General features: G+C 36.1%; 2 protein-coding genes across 3 annotated transcripts; one reads left to right on the top strand and one right to left on the bottom strand.

Annotated features, from left to right (window-relative positions):
- Window positions 1-2,552: 2,552 nt before the first annotated feature.
- On the bottom strand, window positions 2,553-4,387 carry LOC107723367 (zinc finger matrin-type protein 5). Of its 2 annotated transcripts, XM_016531957.1 has the most exons (6): window positions 4,320-4,356; window positions 4,113-4,245; window positions 3,965-4,027; window positions 3,791-3,871; window positions 3,525-3,636; window positions 2,553-3,016 (listed from the first exon to the last, which is right to left on the bottom strand). In XM_016531957.1, exons 2-6 carry the CDS (start codon window positions 4,237-4,239, stop codon window positions 2,875-2,877), a joined length of 525 nt encoding a protein of 174 aa, XP_016387443.1. In that variant the 5' UTR covers window positions 4,240-4,245; window positions 4,320-4,356; the 3' UTR covers window positions 2,553-2,874. The 2 variants fall into 2 exon arrangements, with proteins under 2 accessions (XP_016387443.1, XP_016387442.1); XM_016531956.1 differs by having other exon boundaries at window positions 4,113-4,387.
- A 1,265-nt stretch (window positions 4,388-5,652) lies between these two features.
- LOC107723334 (actin-related protein 2/3 complex subunit 5-like protein) lies at window positions 5,653-10,824 on the top strand. The gene is made up of 4 exons (XM_016531898.1): window positions 5,653-6,017; window positions 9,550-9,622; window positions 9,714-9,890; window positions 10,144-10,824. Exons 1-4 carry the CDS (start codon window positions 5,878-5,880, stop codon window positions 10,204-10,206), a joined length of 453 nt encoding a protein of 150 aa, XP_016387384.1. The 5' UTR covers window positions 5,653-5,877; the 3' UTR covers window positions 10,207-10,824.
- The last annotated feature ends 3,120 nt before the right edge of the window (window positions 10,825-13,944 follow it).

Genomic DNA, 13,944 nt, shown 5'->3' with positions numbered 1-13,944 from the left:
GTGTTGTGATCTGTATAATGGTCCATTTTTAATTTTTAAGTCATGACATTAACGTTCTCTCATTGTAACCGAATTTTTGTCCACATTATCCTGGTCAACGTGGAAATTACAGGTTAAGTTTAAGTTGGCTTTTGAAGCAACTGTATGTATTTTAATTTTTTTACCTTGAAATATCGGTTTCAAAATAATTCGACCAAATGGTCTGTTTGGTTCAAACTCTCCCCTCAAATGTCTGTTGTGGGAGAGTGAGCGGGTACGAATTTCTGCGAAAAGGGCAGATTGCATTACGGCAGTATGCACGTGTACTGGTTTCCAGGGTAATTACGACAGTGAATTCCACTCACTTAACTGCAGGGGGCTCTAAAGTTGCAAAACCACACAAAACTACGTACAGTTGCTTTAAGTTTATGCATTCCTAGCGTAAATCAAAGGGAATGAGCCAGTGCAAGTTATTCAAAAGTATTATTTTTAAGTTAACTTAATAGCTTTACGTTTGGTGCGAGTTAATGGTAACAAGCAATATTTGGCTTATGCATACTCTGAAATAAATGTATGCATCTCCAGCATCTATCTGTAATTTATGCATTTGTCAGTAATCTCAGTGCCTAAACAGTAAATTGGATGGTGTTGTTCTGTGTGTCTTAGGTTTAAAGTCCAAATTGTATATTTTTGTGCACTTTCTCAGTATTTAATTCACATGTTTGTGCTATATCACAGATGACACTTAACTGATACATATAAGTTGTTCATTAACATTTACTTGACTTAATTTGGAAAAAAAATTATGTAAGTTAAGTCTGTTATGACTGATTATTTAAATGAATCTGCAACTGCATATGATTGTAATGATAGTGTTGCATTGGTTTTATGAGGCTATAGAGTGAAACATATCAATATACAACTTAAGACTTTTTTCAGAGTAATATTATTACTATTATACATTACAGGAAGTTTGTAGTTCGCAAACTCAAGACATTCTGACTTCAGACATTATGAAGGTAATGCTGACATGACAAGACAACCTTTGCGCAAAATATATAAGCAATGATGAAAACCTGTTTCTTTGCAGTTGCATGCATTTGTAATTTTCTGACATGTTGTATTGTGTGGTGTCAAGGTCAGCCTCTGTTGTTAAAATATGCAATCTATGCTTATTTGATGACTGTGATTTAAAGTTACGATTTATATATCTATACATATACAAATTGAGATATACTGATTTCAGGACATTAGAAACATATCACGCACGCGATTTCCAAAGCTCAAGCATGTGATCTGCTGTGCAAATCGTTTTTACACACTAATAGGGGTATTATTATTTAACACTGCAATATGTTTGTTTTTTTCAGAGTAATAAATGGGTAAAAGTTCTAGGATTATATAAAAAAATAGTTTTATTTTTGTATTTTTCCAATATTACTTCATATTAATTAATCTTATTCCACATGGAAATATTACAGCACATTTACTTAAATTGCATCTATTACACCCAACTACATAATGGCTGATACACGTTGGCAGTTACAAATTAGCTCACTTGATTATATTAATGTAGTGATGTAACAGTAATATATCTAACTGATGTATGTAACTTGATATTGCATCAATGTAGCCCTAGAAAACAACCTTGAATCTATGATGTGCCAACATGTGCTGATGTTACATTTAATTGCACCATGTGAACAAATGAATTAAAACAGTGGTGCTTCTTCTTTGGTCTTTCTCATTGTCATTTTGTTTGTATTACATTACACACATTACTATAGTATGCAGCACTTTAAAAAAGGATGCTGTTTTAGCTTAATTTATTTGGTCATATTTCCACACGAGTATGCATATAAAATGCTTCAGTGGAATGGGTCTGCTAACACTTTTTTAATTATTATTATTCCATGAGATTTATATACTGGTGCTAGTATTAAGTAAATAATCTCAACTAGACCAACAAAAAGTATCTAGCAGTGAAACAGGGTTTTAGACTACTAATACTATCTTTTCTCTAATGCCTAGCCAATAAGACCTTTCATCACCAGGCTTGTAAATGTAATGCATCCCAATCAAGTGTAACATTCATCAGTGCAGACAAGAGGAATTCACCAAGGCCATGCAAGCTAGCAGTACAAAACCTCCCTGCAACAAGCAATCAGGACTAAATTGAAAACACTTCCCGCATCTGAATTTCAATCTAAACCACTGACACAAAAGGCAGACAAAAACAATAACTCTCTCCATAGTGTAACGTTCAGCTTGGGAACACTGTCAACTTCATGATAGACAGCAAATAAAAGCAATCAATTATGTTAATGCCTAACTTTTAAAGTTAAATAACATTGTTCTTTTCCGGTCACACAAATTACAGCCCCACATTATGAAATTGTCCACAATATTCTAAATAAACCTGTCCACAATGTAAACTGGTTTATTCTTGCAAAACATGATATTTGTTTAAGCCATACAATTTGATACAAATATACACACTGTTCTCCCTCCAAGAAACAGTTCACCCAGAAAGGAAAATTAGCTGAAAATTCACTCACCCGCAGGCCATCCAAGAAGTAGATGAGCTTGTTTCTTCATCTGAACAGATTTGGAGAAATTTAGCATTACATCACTTGCTGCTTACTAATGGATCGACACTTATTCACTGCAGAGGATCTATTGCTAAGCAATGTAATAAGATTTTGAGAAATTTAGCATTACAAGGAACAAACAAAATGATCTTGGACAGTCTGAGGGTGAGGAATTTTTGTTTTATTTTTGTGTGAACTATTCCTTTAAGGAATTGCATACAAGGGCTTTGTAATGATAATAGTTAGCAGCATGTTCTTGAAGGAAAAAAAGGAATAATTAAAAAGAACTTTTATAAATTACATTTCAACCCCATTCATTGTGTAGCGTCACTCTCCAACCACCAGTTGGTGGAGGATGAAGAGATGGAGGAAGATCTGGAATAGACAGCAAATATGGAGGTATCTCAATGTTTTCAGCACATTCTTCCTCTTCCATCTTTAAAACTCTGAAAATAAAAAGAGTTACAGGTGACTGCTGAGCTCAAGAGCATATGTGTGTTTTCTCTACCTCTGGAACCTATATGCAGATAATTATGCAAATGACACAGCTTGTAGGCTGCAGGCATCTCATTTTAATGTGCATCAGGGTGACCTCTAAAACAAGATTTTTCATGCATTTTGAATGCTCTGAAACACACTTGCACCAAAGCAGCTGGAATCCTTCATCCATTACGTTCAGCAACATGCTCAATCGTAACAAAATTGGTTGTTTTAGACAAAAAAAGTGTTTCTGCAATCGGTATAATACTAAATCCCAAACAATGGGTAACACGAGCATCATCCTTCATGTTAGAGTGTGAATTGTGAGTTCCAAGCGAGTAAGAAAAGTGATCATTTGTCAACATCAAAGTCAAAGTAATTAAGAACTAACCCCATCTTAGTGAATGAAATACTTGTTGGAAACATTCCAGCCTTTTCAAATCATCATTCTGTGCAGTATCCCACATTTAGTACCTTCCTGATGTCAAAGCAGCCAGTTTCTTCTCTCTTCTGGAGAGCCATTCATCAATGCTGCGCTCAGTAGATGATCCATCTTGGTCAGGGTCTTCCTTCTGCCGCTTTTCATCTGACAGGAAATTACCACAATTGCTACTCAGTTTAAGTGTAAGACAACAGCTTGCCTTCTCAGTAAACTATGACTTAAAGATCAATGACACATCTCAAAGACATCATAAGATGAAGGTCCAAGAAAGCTGCTGCTGACTTCTGTAGCACCTCACCATCAATCTTTTGCTCCAGCATCTTCATATGTCTCTCAGACAAGTGTGAAAAACGACAGCTTGTACCAAATACACATTGTCCTGAAAGACAGTAAGAAGAAAAAGCAAACTTGTCAGATTCATAATAGAAAACTTACTACACAGCGGTGTGGCTTCCTCTGTCAATTTTCTCACCTGTCTGGAGAAACTTTCTACAGGGCTCCTTTGTCCGCTCTTCATTTAAAAATGTGGCAGCGTCTGAAAATAAAAATTAAAAAAGTTATTCATTTCCAATGAATTGTTTTGTAGCCTCCTACTGCTTTGTGAATTTTTCTGTGAGTACCTCTGAAGTTGTCAAACCAGGCTTTTTTAGCCCGGTGATGCTGGACGCCGTTTAGGTGCTTCTTTCTGTTGTGCAGGTTGTCTTGAAAACTGCGGTCACAGTAGTCGCAGTAATATCTCTTCCCCATTGCTCACTATGCAGGAAACACTACAAATCAGAATGAATTTAAAAACACTAATTAAGTTTAAAAAATAGATTATTTTGAACTTTAGAACTCGTCCTCGATGAAAGATACGTTCCTTCTGTGAGCAGTTCAATATGGCGGACACAACAAAACAAACTGGCTGCGTCTGCGCAGACTCAGAATTAAGTGACCTATAGCACCCTCTAGCGGTCAAACGCCGCCTTACAACACGTTTACATTTGAAACAAATTCATTTTGTGCTGTCAACAATTGCTGGTGTTATTTTACAATCATCAACTATAAATCTGCAGATTGTTTTGATTTCATGTTTACATGTTTGTGTCTGTGTCAAATAAGCTCGATAAAAAGAAGCATTTAAAAAAGATCCACATATAACAAAACCAGTCATAAGGGTCTTTTTTTTTTTTAAATTGAGATTTATACATCATCTGAAAGCTGAATAAATAAGCTTTCCACTGAAGGTTTGTTAGGATAGGGCAATATTTGGCTGAGATACAACTATTTGAAAATCTGGAATCTGAGGGTGCAAAAAAATCAAAATACTGAGAAAATCGCCTTTAAAGTTGTCCAAATGACGTCCTTAGCAATGCATATATACGAATCAAAAATTACGTTTTTATATATTTACATATCATTATTATATATATTATATATAATATTATATATATTTATATTTATATATCATGGAACATGACCTTTAATTAATGTCCTAATGAAAATAGATAATTTTGACCCACAATGTATTGGCTATTGCTACAAATGTACCCATGCGACTGGTTTTGTGGTCCAGGGTCACAAATAGAATATTTAAAAGGTCTATTATTAATAAATACAAACAATTGCTCTGTCTGTGCCATAAAACATAATGATCGCAGATCGTGTAATAATAGTAGTCAGTGGGGAGGTTAAGCAGTTATACAATTTCAGAATTTTAAGTAACGCTGCATTAAATTATTATTATTATTATTTTGCCGTTTTCTTTTGGGTCTTACTGCACAATTGAACAATTTCGCCTGTGTAATTTTACACCAGTTACAATTGTGACAAATAGTAATAATTAAACAAATAAGTTCACTGACTAAAAATAAACTTTAGTCCAAAAAATATAGGTGAAATACAGCTATTTACATTACTTAAAGGGACAAGCTGGCAGAATTCACTCTAATCGCGTTGGGAAAAAAAGAAAAAAGAAAGTAAACGATGACTTTGGTTGTGAAAAATTTACAGCGATGCGAATACTGACTGTTTTAGGCCCTATATATTCATACATTTTAGCTACATTCCTAAGTATTGACAGAATTTCTTGTGAACTGTCCCTTTAACTGTAAAATCCTTTCATACACTCCCACTCAGCAGGCGGCAGTAGTACTCCAGCTTTTACTATCATACCTTTCATATTAAATATGCGGCTCTGCATCGGTACACTGAAACAGCTCATGTGCTGGTGTGTGGCGGTATAACACACTGAACGCAGCACACTTTGGCTAAGCAACTCATCCATCTTTGGATGTGCTTCAATGTGGAGTCCCTGACGCCGACTATAAGCAGAGACTGAAATCTCCCATCGGAGCACAGGAACTGTTACAGCACACGGGACGCTGGAGAGGGACACTGGCCCCGATGGCCAAGAACACGCTGTCTTCGCGCTTCAGAAAGGTGGACATTGATGAATTCGACGAGAATAAATTCGTGGACGATCACGACGAGCCTGCCGACCAGCAAGGACCTGATGCGGTGGAAGTCGACAATCTTATCAGGCAATATCCTTTAATGTGAGCGCAACGTTATTAGGGATATACGTTATTGAGACATGAACGTGTGACATGAGAGCGCGCGCCTCTGTACAGTACTAGGGCGCGATGACGTGATGATTGCGCGGCTTTGTTTACAAGATTTTAGCAGCGCGTTGATTTGTTTCTTTTTCAGCTGCAGCGATACTTTGGTGTAGTTTATAAGTTGCTATAAAATATATCACGGTTTCCACAAAGATATTATACAGCATAACTGTTTTCAACATTGATAATAGAAAGCAATGTTGTCTTGAGCTCCAAATCAGCATATTAGTTCATGATTATAGTTTACTTTCCCTAGAGCAAAATTAACTGTTTCTAGTGGGTGTAAAATAACATACTTAACATCCCAAATGGTGCACAGTCTAAAAAAGTTATCGAAAGTGTGTTTTATTTACAGTCACAACTGTAAATGCCAAAATTGCTCAATAAGACCCAAGAGAACTTCGCAATCAATACTCTGTGAGGGGGATAATTTATAAGAGTACTTTAAAATCTAACATTTCATCAGGTGAATCAGTAAGTTACTTTTTTTAAAATTGGACTTTTCCTTGTGGTCACAAATGTGACGTTTATGATTCCTTTGATCATGATTTTTATGAGATAGCGATATTACACAGTTTGAATTATGACATTTTAAATGCTTTTTTAAGGGGGTTAAAGAGAGAAAATATATTTTATATATATATTATACTGTATATATATAATATTTTAGAGAGGTAAACTGGAATTAAACAGCTTGGGTCATGTGACTGTTTGCAACAGTCATGTAAAAATGAAATCAAGACGCCTGTGTTTTCATTTACAGTTGACATCTCTGCATGAAATACATCAGAAATAATTTTTAGACCATTCAAATTCAAAATACATTTTCATCACAGATGTAACCACTGGGATTAAAAGGGCTAATTTGCATTCAACACCTAATGGGGGGAAAAAAAGAAATGTCAGATCTGTAAACACTTGTTGTTCCAGCAGTTTGTGTTTTTAGGAGCAGTGAAACTTATTTCTTCTTATTTGAAGTGACATGGTTAAAAATGTAATTAAGCTTTGACAGGATTCCCACTTTTATTTTATATAATATATTGTACTCTTTCCTCGAGAGTGTTTTGCTGTCTTGTTGAGAACAAGAGCGCTGTAACATTCCAGATGCATCATTCTGTCACAGTTTTCCAATTAGGTTAGACTGCGTTTATCATAATAGACTTTCGAAGCAAACAGTCATCTACATTGTCTCACAATAATAAACCTGTTAAGGGAGTTGTGAATCCACACGCTATTGTCACATTGCCATTCTCGTTTCTTTGTGTACTGGATAGGCTGACGTGCACAATGGTGTGATTGTTTCTGTGATCTTTCTATTTGTTTATGATCTCCATGGTGCAGGTTATGCTCACAGGTGAAATATGCCTGAACGTACACACCTCTAGTTTTGGATGAAGAGTTGTTGCCAATGATGTGATCATTCTGCTGTGTAAAGGGTTGGGATTTGGCCCTGGCGGGATGTGAAATAAAATATCTGAGGCCAGTCACCTCAGGGCTTTCTACCCCAATTGTGCCCAGAGACCTCTGATTTGCATCGGGCTTCCTCTTCTTCTCTGCTCTACCATGGTACCTGGTTTAGTAAGTTCCTGCAGATGGTATGTGTTGGAGCAGCTGTAGCCACTAGCCAGTGAGACCAAATCTTTTTTGCAGAGTTCACTCTCACATAGGAGATTCGCTGTTCCGGTGTTTCTCGCCTGGTCTCAAACCTGTAATAAGCACTCTTTAACCTCCTTAATAGACAGTAGAGTATCCTTTATCCTTTAATGTGAGACTCTCTGGCTAGATGTGCAGCTTTTGAGTGTGATGGTCTGTCCAGCTGTGGTAGGCATCGCATCAGCATTTGCCTTGTTTAGCAGCACTTCTGTGCAGTGGTGCAGAATGCAAAGAGCTTAATCTTGCTGAACCGCAATGTGTTATTATAGAACACTGAGCTGCACTTTGAAAAACAAGAGGTCCCACAGGAGCCTTACTTGGTCCCTGTAGAGTTTGTCGATGTTTTGAATGAATCCCTGGCTTTACATGCTTTTACCACATTCGTGATATAGGGGAAATTGTAACGTTTTAATAATGATATTAATGAATTTATATGTACAATTTTACACACACACACACACACATATATATATATATATAATAATAATTTTTTTTTTATTATGCACTTTCACTAAATTTTGGGGTTGGTTTTTGAAAGAAGTCACTTGATTTATTTGAACAAAATACAGTAACAAAAAGCAATATTGTAAAATATTAAAATTAAAACATGTTTTCTATTTTAATATATTTTAAAATGTAATTTATTTCTGTGATGAAAAAGGAAGATTTTCAGTGATCCTTCAGAAATGATTTTCAATAGGCCTATGTTGATTTCATGCTGAAAAAAAACATTTCTTATTATTATCAGTGTTGAAAACAGTTGCTTAATACTAGCTATGCTGCTTAATATTTTTGTGGATATATTTTTGTCAGGATTCGTTAATGAATAGAAAGTTCAAAAGAACATTTATTTGAAATAGAAACTTTTTGTTTATTTATAAAACATAAATGTCTTTACTGTCACTTTTGATAAACCTAATGCATCCTTACTCAATAAAGGTAATCATTTCTTAAAAAAAAAATCTTAATGTGTACATATGTATATGAATGTACGTATATGTATATTTCATTGGACCTTTTTCAATTCTCATTTACGCTCCTTTGAGATTGGTTCATTTGAGAAGTGTCTGTCATCAAGTGATAATGTAAATGTAAGGGATTCTCTGACAGCTTCGTTCAAAACATGTGGACGTTCAACTTGTACAATCTTTCATTCTTCATACTGCAGCTCAAATCCAGAAGTTCTATATTACAGTGGAAAAATTCATTGTTGAATATGTTATCCCGAACTTAAGTGGAATGTCCTCAGCACAGCATGAGAAAAGGACATCTAGGGACAAGAAGTTAGAATTTTTCTGGAACACTAGGACGCTGAACACGAGTGTCTTGAGACTCAAAAAAGTTTTCTCTGTTTTGCTTCTATGTTGAGGTCTTCTATTTTTAATATTGAGGTCACAGCGCCTAAAATTTGAATACTTGGATTAAAAGTTGATATTAATGTCTCATCTAATTCAGAGGCTGAAATTTATCTAGTTGGGATAGCCACGTCGATCTCCATATTAATGCAGTGTCATTCAGTGCATGTGACAGTTGTTGGAGAATGCAGTGGCAGGCAGCTGCAGCGCACCAAACAATCAATCATCCACGTTCCTGAGAGTTTAGTCCCGTCTGAAAGATTCATTTGTTTTGAGAAATTCCTTCTTGGGCTTGAGTGTGTGTATATGTTTGAGACAACTTCATCCGAAAAACTTAATTCCTCCTAGTGTCAGTTTATGCAAAATTTAAAGCTTCCATTTCTGTACTGTAGGTATGGTAAGAGCTTGCCTTGAGCTATTGATGTCTTCCTTAACCAGCTTTAATGCACAGGGGACATGATGGCAGCCCTTCATATTGCTCTTAGGAACCCTCCAATCAACAGCCGGAACCCAGCAATAAAGGTACAGACCATTTGACCAAGAATTACATTTCAGAATAAAGCATATGGGGCGCAGACTGGACGATTGCATCTTTCCGGTCTTTCATTCTCAGGAAAGAGCTCAGGCTGTTGTATTGAGGGTTCTGACATCATTTAAGAGCAGCGATATAGAGCCCACTGTTAAATCTCTCAACAAGAATGGAGTTGATCTTCTCATGATGTACATCTACAAAGGCTTTGAGAGGCCCACAGAAAATAGCAGTGCCATATTACTGCAGTGGCATGAAAAGGTTAGTTGCTAAACTACAACTGATGCACTACAACTGTTGCACAAATATATCATTAATATGACAATACAACATACACATCCACATTATATGTATACTATGTATATGGCTACCATAAGTCAATTTCCTGATGTTATGTATATTATGTTTTCCGTATTGTATTGTCGGTGCATTATTTTGTTTCACACCAACCATACTCCGTTTTGGAGGGCTTTAAATAACATAAAAACATTTTTCTTTCTGTCTTTTATAACAGGCATTTGCTGTTGGAGGACTAGGCTCTATTGTTCGAGTTATGACAGCCAGGAAGACTGTATGATTACCTGACCGAACCTGGAGACCGTGACGCTGTCACACCGAGGACACGAGGCAGGTTTGCCTGTTGCTTAAAGGAAAGAAGAAAAGGCCATTTTGAATGCTTCTGTCTTGAAGGAGGGAAAAAAAACGATGAACTGTAAACTGAGAAACACCGAAGCACTTGTTTCAAACAGAAAAAAATTTGCTTGCGTAAAAGTGAAGTAATGTTCATATGCCAATATAGCATAAATTGTTGTATGATATACTGGAATCAAAAAGATTTCAATCCGACACGATTTTGAGTGGGAAGAAATGTACTGTGGAAGACAAAACAAACCCGGTGTATGTGCTATGAGTAATATGGTGAATACAGCATATTTAAGATCAGGTGAATGAGAGCAGCAAAAGTGAGCTCGTACATATGAGGTTGTTATTGGATTTGAAGTGTTTTCTGTGCTGAAAAAAAAAAAAAAAAGTCATTTCAATCTTTTATTTTTTATTTTATTTCACATCTTTGGTCCCATGCTCTTTTGTTTTGTTTTTGTGCATAGATTTAATAATGGAACCAGTGATGGGGTACAGAATGGAACACCAAAGGGGTAGAGACTGGGGATCATTGTAAAGTGCCTGCTACATTAAAGTAAATGGATCTCCTTTATGTCGTCATCTGTGTTTGATTTACTTTTGCTGTAATCTCACTGCTGGGCCCAGGAGCTGCATATATAAATGTCTAATGTTTTCCACGTAGTCTATATATTTATAGGGACTGAATATAATATTTACGTTTTTATTCCTGGGAATTTTGAGTATGTGAGGAGTTTTGCAATGCAGTCTTAATTAGGCATGCACTGATACTAAAAAATCTGGCTGACGATTATTTGTATGTTATGGCTGATAAATGGTCTATACTATGGAAGCCTGTTTTCGCAACTGAACTTAAACAAAAAAAGGTCATTTTGAATTTCTCTCACAATTCTGACTTTTTTCTCACAATTGCGAGTTTACAGCTCGCAATTCTGAATTTTTTTTCTCTTATTGTGAGATATAAACTCAGTTGCGAGTTATAAAGTCAGAATTGCAGAATATAGACTTACAATTGCGAGAAATAGTCAGAATTGTGACCGACTTGTAACTCAATTCTGACTTAATTTTTCAAAACTGCGAGTTTATATCTTACAATTCTGAGAAAAAAAGTCAGAACTGCAAGATGTAAACTCGCAATTGTGAAAAAAAAGTCAGAATTGTGAGAAGTCGCAATTACCTTTTTAATTCTTTTATTCAGTGGCGGAAACAGGCTTCCATACTATACAGTATTCATCTAAATAAAATACTAAAAAATTATTTAAATGCTACAAGCGTTGCAACACTATAATGAATATTGGATTTAAAAATTAATTCTGAAATTTGATAAGGATTGCATTTCACTGTTTTTAAATGTTACAGTAAATGAGCGTCAGATGATGGCAACGATGTTCTAATCAACATAACAAATGTCCAATACTGAATGATACTAATAGATGGAAATATATTTTAAATATCTAAAATATCATGCACCCCCAATCTGAATCATTTCTCTATCAGTTATAGTGCTATTAGTACATAAAACGGATGAAGGAACACCACAAATTAAACAAAACATTCATAAACTTTTTAATGTTCTTAAATAGCATTCTTAAAAACAAAAAGCTTGCATGTTTGGTATCATCACATTTTTTCTGTATTCTTTTTTTCTGCATTTAACAACAAACATCAAATATAATTTGGCAACAGATAAGACAAAACAGTTTAGTGATTAAAAACACATGACAATTAGACAATGCAAGTATGCTCAACTAGCAACTCTAGAACCCCTTAACTTATAAAGAAAGAGTATTCTGACCATTACATCATTTTTGAAAATGTTCCCTCCCACAACAGTAGGAACTGGTAGAAATCACCCGTACTACACCTTAGATCTGGCCCCGTGTTTACAATAGAAAACAAATGCAGTTGATTTTCTTTCTGTTCCTTCCAATCATGGCCGCTAATGCATTTACAGGTTGCATTCAAATGGAACGGGGGGCATCAACATTTAACAGATTAGCTAATTAACATGCATCTACTACAGAAATTTGGGCAATTGTTAAGAAACAATTTGTTAAAATGATTTTTAAAAGGGTATTGCATTTTCCCCTAAATTTTAGGTTGGTAGGTTTCTGTTGTGGTACATTTCACGTTTTCAAGTGCTTAAAGTCTGTATTCACCCCTGTGCTCTCAGCTAAATGATGTGGTGTGTGAATACAGCACTATACTGGGACAGTCCCAGCAAGAACATGCCGGGTTAATTTACAGGTTCCTGGAAAGTTATACACATATACTAATACAAATTAAATAAGGCAAAAACATTTGACAGTCCACCAGTCAAGGTCAGACAACTAGACAGAGAGGAAACAGTGACATCCACCATCTGTTTCCCTCTTCATCTCCATCCAGCCCTTCTCCATTTGGCAAACTAAAACGACAAAAAAAATGCTAGGCCGTAAAACAAATTTGTGCCTGCGAGAGCACAGACAACTCTTGTCTGCTTAATTTGGGCAGTGGATATTCCATGGGAAGGTTAATTGTGTTTGGCAGTGATTTGTTCGTTAGCAAACTTCTCTCTTTTCATACAAGAGGATTATTCAAAAAAAAAAAAAAAATTAGGGTCAAAACGTGCAAAACTATCAACTACAGACAGAGAGATGACAGTAAGAGTACGAGAATCGTTTGGGACATTGTGCTCTCCACATGCAAGAATCTTTTGGTCCCATTCGAATGGCCACGATCAACCCTGCAGTTCGGGGTGGGGGGGGGAAGTCGTAAACGTTGAAAAATCAGTCACCATGTGTGGCGTTTTCTAACATAGATCACAGACGGAGAAAATAAGCTATTTGCCAAGCGTGACATAACGGAATGAGCAGACATGCCTCTTGCCTACAGCACAATAAATAACATCGGAATCAAACTTAAATAGTGCAATTAAAGTGCAAGGCTATTATTGTAACCGTTTTCATCGTAATTATCAGCATGACATAATGAAACACCGAACACATCACTTCTTATTAGACCGACGCAGTGCACAGTCTTGTCTTTGAGACAGATGGGGTTGTGAAAGAGGGACACTCTTATGCCATGATCCTTGGAATGTCAGCTGACTTGACTCGTGTGAAGCAGCGGGAGGGTGTGCAGTTGAGACAGTGGCATGGTCCATTCACAGATTAGACAAAAGAACACTGCTCCTGTCACATGCAGAGGGTCATCTTTTCACAGATCTGCCACGACGAACAACCCAGACAGACACACTTCTCTGCATCACATTGACTTCTTATAGAACTATACATATATTTATATATAGATATATACACAAATTTGTACTTATATACAGGAGTACGCCTGTACGTCTCTGTGACATTATAAAAGAGAACTTTGTTGGCTATTGGTGTCCACTGCACACATGGAATAAGACATTAGGTTATTACATCAGCTATGCAAGTATGGGCTTACCACACTACAGAAGCATGCTAAAAAGAATCAACGCTCAATAAAAATGGAGATTCTGGTGTCCATGTAGCGTTAATTATTTAGCTGATGACCGAAATAACCAAAAAGAGGCACAGCGTAAAGGGCGTCCTTCGAAAGACCAGGCAAAAGTCTGTGGAATTTGTGTCAAGAAAACAACTTGACACAAAAAAAACTAACACGTTTTAACGAATGAAAACAAACAAAAATGCCAAGATGGAGC

This window comes from Sinocyclocheilus rhinocerous, unplaced genomic scaffold (genome assembly GCF_001515625.1).
Source record: "Sinocyclocheilus rhinocerous isolate Xijiao unplaced genomic scaffold, SAMN03320098_v1.1 scaffold1476, whole genome shotgun sequence".
NCBI classification, from domain to species: Eukaryota; Metazoa; Chordata; class Actinopteri; order Cypriniformes; family Cyprinidae; genus Sinocyclocheilus; species Sinocyclocheilus rhinocerous.
The sequence above is the reverse complement of the archived record's forward strand: the minus strand, read 5'-3'. Positions and strand labels throughout refer to the sequence as shown.